Source organism: Mus pahari, chromosome 2, assembly GCF_900095145.1.
Source record: "Mus pahari chromosome 2, PAHARI_EIJ_v1.1, whole genome shotgun sequence".
Classification (NCBI taxonomy): domain Eukaryota; kingdom Metazoa; phylum Chordata; class Mammalia; order Rodentia; family Muridae; genus Mus; species Mus pahari.
Window position 1 is genome coordinate 90,476,935 of NC_034591.1, and position 4,631 is coordinate 90,481,565.

The 4,631-nt window shown below is 52.7% G+C and overlaps 1 protein-coding gene across 5 annotated transcripts in view; it reads left to right on the forward strand.

Annotated features, from left to right (window-relative positions):
• The window catches only part of Capg (capping actin protein, gelsolin like), an 18,686-nt gene extending 16,125 nt beyond the window's left edge, over positions 1–2,561 (forward strand). For all 5 annotated transcript variants that reach the window (XM_029534995.1, XM_029534996.1, XM_029534997.1 and 2 more), the window contains 2 exons: positions 851–939; positions 2,376–2,561. In XM_029534995.1, coding sequence (XP_029390855.1) covers positions 851–939; positions 2,376–2,441 — 155 coding nt within the window. In that variant the 3' untranslated portion in view covers positions 2,442–2,561. The remainder of the gene's footprint in view (positions 1–850; positions 940–2,375) is intronic.
• Positions 2,562–4,631: the final 2,070 nt, after the last annotated feature.

Here is a 4,631-nt window from a genome sequence, read left to right on the forward strand (position 1 = left end):
TGGTACTCACTTGGTAGACCAGGCTGGCCTCGAACTCAGAAATCTGCCTGCCTCTGCCTCCCGAGTGCTGGGATTAAAGGCCTGCGCCACCAAGCCCGGCTTCTTTTTTATTTTTTATGTGTATTTATGTGTGTGTTTCTTGCACGCATGTCTGAACCATATGCACACAGTGTCCTCAGAAGCCAGCAGACAGCATTGGGTCCTTTAGAACCGGAATTATAGACAGCTATGAGTGCTGTGTGGGTGCTGGGGATCAAACTCAGGGCCTCTGTGAGAGAAGCAAGTGCTCTGGACCACTGAGCCATTCCCAGGCCTCTGACCTTCCAGTGCGATGTCTAGGAGGAAGCTCTTTCCTCCTAAAAGATGGCTTGATCAGAGCTAGGAGAGTCTGCTGGTGCAGAAGAGAAGTTTTATTTTGTCTGTTTTTATTATTATTATTATTATTATTATTATTATTATTTATTTATTTACTTAATCTTAGCTTAGAGCTGCCACCTTTCTGGGGATAGTATTAAGTGGCTGACTTCATACCCCAGGGACCCCCTCAGCATTCTTGGGTATGGGTACTCCGGGTACATTTGTTTTAAAAACTGTCAGGAGTTCCATGGACCCTTTAAGTTTCCTCAAGAAAAATGGGATGGAGCCTGGAGTATGGACCTACCCCACACCCCCAGTGCCTGATGCGTCCCAGACTGACCGTGAAGCTCCCTGTGTAGCTGAAGATGAGCTTGCAGGTGGTTTTCTGTGGTACTAGGGACAGAACGCAGAGCTTCACGAATGTTGGGCAGGCCCTCTCGGGTCAGCCCCACCCACTCTCTTCTCATTTTGAAATCTTGTCCCTGTGTTCCAGGGAGAAAAGCTAATGAGAAGGAGCGGCAGGCGGCCCTCCAAGTGGCTGATGGCTTCATCTCTCGAATGAAATATTCCCCGAACACTCAGGTGAGAACAGGACCATTTTCCCCACCTCCTCCAGGGGACCCTTCCTGTGGCTTCCAACTCCCAGGCTGGACAAGAGCAGGACAGCTCAGGGATTGGGAGCAGACCCGCCTACCTTCAGAGCCGTTAGGTGGAAAGGCCTTTACAGTCTTTTAGCATTAAACCACCACCCACCACTACCACCACAACAAAAACCCCAAAACTTGTTTCCAAAGAGACTCCTGGGAGCCTGCAAGGACATGTCACTCGGTGGCTGGCTGTCCTCAGCATGGTGGCTGCACGAGTCATTCTTAGTCTGCCTCTCTCCCCCAGGGTCTCATGTAGACCAGGCTTGGCCTCTCTATATAGCCAAGAATGATCTTGAACTTCTGATCTTCTCGCCTGTACTTCACAGTTATTAGGACTCTAAGTGATGCCACCTCATCTGGTTTCCCCTGGCGCTAGGAACTGAACTCAGGGCATCCTCAGCTCCCTCCCCCCCCCCCTTTTGAGACAATGTCTCCCCCTGTTGCCCAGATTAGCTCAGAATTCACTGTGCATAGCCTGGCTGGCCTTGAACTCATAGCGCTTCTCCTGCCTCAGTGTCTCAAGTGCTGAGATCATAGGTGTGACTCCCAGGAGTCAGGTCTGGGAAAGATGATGTCTACCGGGTGGCATCTGCCAGACTGAGCGCCCGGATCCTTGAAGCGGTGTCTCCTGTTTTCTCAGGACAGGCCTACACTGCTTGCCTTCTCTCACCTGGTGCCACAGGGCTCTTGACTTTTTAAATGAAAGAATGCAGTCAAGAGACAGATAGTCCAAGCAAAAGTTTATTTAGTAAATTCAAGCAAAGGAACACTGCAAAGAGAGATTGGATTGCATCTCCCTGCCCCCCTGTGGTGGAGAGCTCTCCCTGGGTTCTGCATGGTGGACATTGAAGACAATTTTATAAATATTTGTGAGGTGGGAGGTATGTTTATGGGGTAAAGTGGTCTTTTTCTCTCCTAAATCACGACAGGCCACATAGACCTTTAGAGGGTATTTCCCCCCCCATAATCCTCTAGGAAACCCCACGAAAGTGTGTGTGTGTGTGTGTGTGTGTGTGTGTGTGTGTGTGTAGTGGGGTACCCAAAAACCACAGTACAAGTGATATTAGTGACCACAGGTCACTTGAAGATGCAGACCCTTTGGCTGATGGCACACACAGGGAAAATGCCCAGGCACCGTAGTCTCTGGTGTAGCAGAGCAACCTAACCATGGGGCATGACAGCAACAGTCACAGAGGAGCATTCTCTCAGGAGACAAAGCTGGCGCACGCTGCAGCGGCTCTTGGTTGGCTCTTGGTTACGTCTGATCTCAGTCCTTGCTGCCTTCCCCTGTCACTGGTGTCCTTTGTCCCCTCCCCCTTCCTCGGAAGCAGAGGTGGGCAGCCCATGAGCCCAGCTTTTCTCCCACTGCAGGTGGAGATACTGCCCCAGGGCCGAGAGAGTCCCATCTTCAAGCAATTCTTCAAGAACTGGAAGTGAGGGTGGATGTCCCCCATCCCTGCTCTCCTGCCTCCCACCCCTGGCTGCCTGCTGGGTCAGCACTGAGGGGCCCTCTGGATGCTCAATAAAGGACACATTCCGTTCCCAGCTCTCTTTCTGTGTGACTTGTCCCCCATGTCCCCCCTCCACTGGCTTTAGTCCCACCTGTTCACCCGGGCTCAGCCTCCTGCCGAGGGGAAGAGTTGAACATAAACACAAATCCACAGCTCCCAGGAGCCCAGCACTGGCTCTGCATGACCAGGACTCCCCGGCAAGCGGCTGGCCAACCCCCACCATGCCCAGAAGAACCTAATAGGGAGGAGGCTCTGTGCCAGGCCTCGGCATTGCTTTCAAGTCTCACATTCCCAGCTGCGACAAGGCAGTGGCTGTGACTTGGGATAGATTTCTGTTCAAGCCAGTAATTTCCCCAACAAACACCCCCGAGGCAGTTTTAAATGATGACACTCACCCAGGAGTGGAACAGAACGTGCCGCAGCCCTAGAACAGGCTACCTGTTGTTCCTTGCTCAACTGAGTTTTGTGTTTGGCTGATCAGTCCAAGGCCTGTGTGTGTAAAGCATCCTTCTATAGGGGAGAGGCCCTGCATGAGCGTGTGTGTGTGTGTGTGTGTGTGTGTGTGTGTGTGTGTGTGTATGTGAAAAACTCCAGTTTATACAGGAACAACTCTGCTTCTGACCCTTGGCTGTTCTCCCCGGTCACAGCCCTGTTCTGTTCCTCGTTCATGGCATGGTATGGCCTGACAAAGAGGGCAGAGTGTGTGTGCTAGGGAGAGCAGATGTCTATAATCCTGACACTTCTGAGGCAGAGGCAGGAGGATTGTGAGTTCAGCCTTCGCTGTAGAGCGAGTCCAAGGTCAGCCTAGGCTACATGGAACCCTATCGCAAAACAAACTAGCTAGAGAGGGGCGGGGGGATGTGTCACAAAGAGTACCCCTCAACACCCGACTGTGTGATGTCTTGGTGAGTTGGGACCAGAGGTCCTAACAGCAGCCACCCTGAGTGTGGCTACTGAGCTGTCACACACTGGATTGTTCTGGCCTACACAAACCCGGGAAGTCTGATCAAATTCATCTTGCTGATTTTATGCTAAGAAGCAAGGGAAGGCGAGCTCCTCTAGGACCCACCTCTTTGGTGCACCCTGAGACTTCCAGCCCCTGAGAGAGAAAGGCAGGTCTCCCATGGAGACCTATTAGTAGAACTGATTTCTGGGTTATCCTGGAGCTGTGTACCCTGATCTGAATGAAGGGTTCCTGCTAGGGATGCTGGCCCCTTCCAGCCAGAGGCTCCTGGGGTCCATGTGGCTTGGGCCCTGATACGCTGGGGTCCTGTTCTTTCAGCCTTGCAGGTTCTAGCAAGGGAACGGATGGTAGGGAAGGATGCACCAAGCTGACACGGGACTGAGTTGCCTTCCTGGCCTCTCTGCTGGTCGCTGGAAGTGACGTGGTAATAAAACATTCTATTTGAGACCCTGTAGATATGACAGAAGGCCAACTGCGGGGCATGTCGCAAGAACCCTGGGAGGCCTGCTTGTCTCTGGATCAGATTCGGAGTGGCCTGAAACAGGAAGAGAAGGACACAGGCCTCTACAGCTTCATTTGAGAGAAGATGGGAAGAGCACAGGGGGCCTGAGGCTCTGGGGTGGTTAGGTGTGTGTGGGAGGCTGGGATGAGGGAGCAACAGCCAGGCCCAGAGGCAAAAGCAGGAGACCCCGGGGTGGATACCCCACCAGTCAACCTTAACAAGAGCACCGTGCTTACTGGCCAGAGCTTGCAAGAAGTCTCCAGGCCCGGGTGTGCAAGATGGCTGAGCAGGTAAGGAGCCCGCCACAGAAGCCTGACGACCTGGTTTGGATCCCTAGAACTTGAAGGTGTTAGGAGAGAAGCAACTTCACGAAGCTGGCCTTTGACCTCCTCGCTCTTGCTTTATCATGCGTGTGCCCCACACACCATGTCATACACACAACCAATAATGATACAGAAAAAGAAAGACATCTTTGCGCCTGCAGCTGCAGCTGGGGAGCTCAGGTGGCCACAGAGTAGGAAGACTCCGACCTGGGGTCTGCAACCCCACTGAACCCTAGGCCTGGATCTGCCTGGCTCAGTCTGGTACTCAGAGAACGGGGGGGGGGGTACAGGAAGGCCCTGAAGGCACTTCATCTTGGAAGAAAGTAC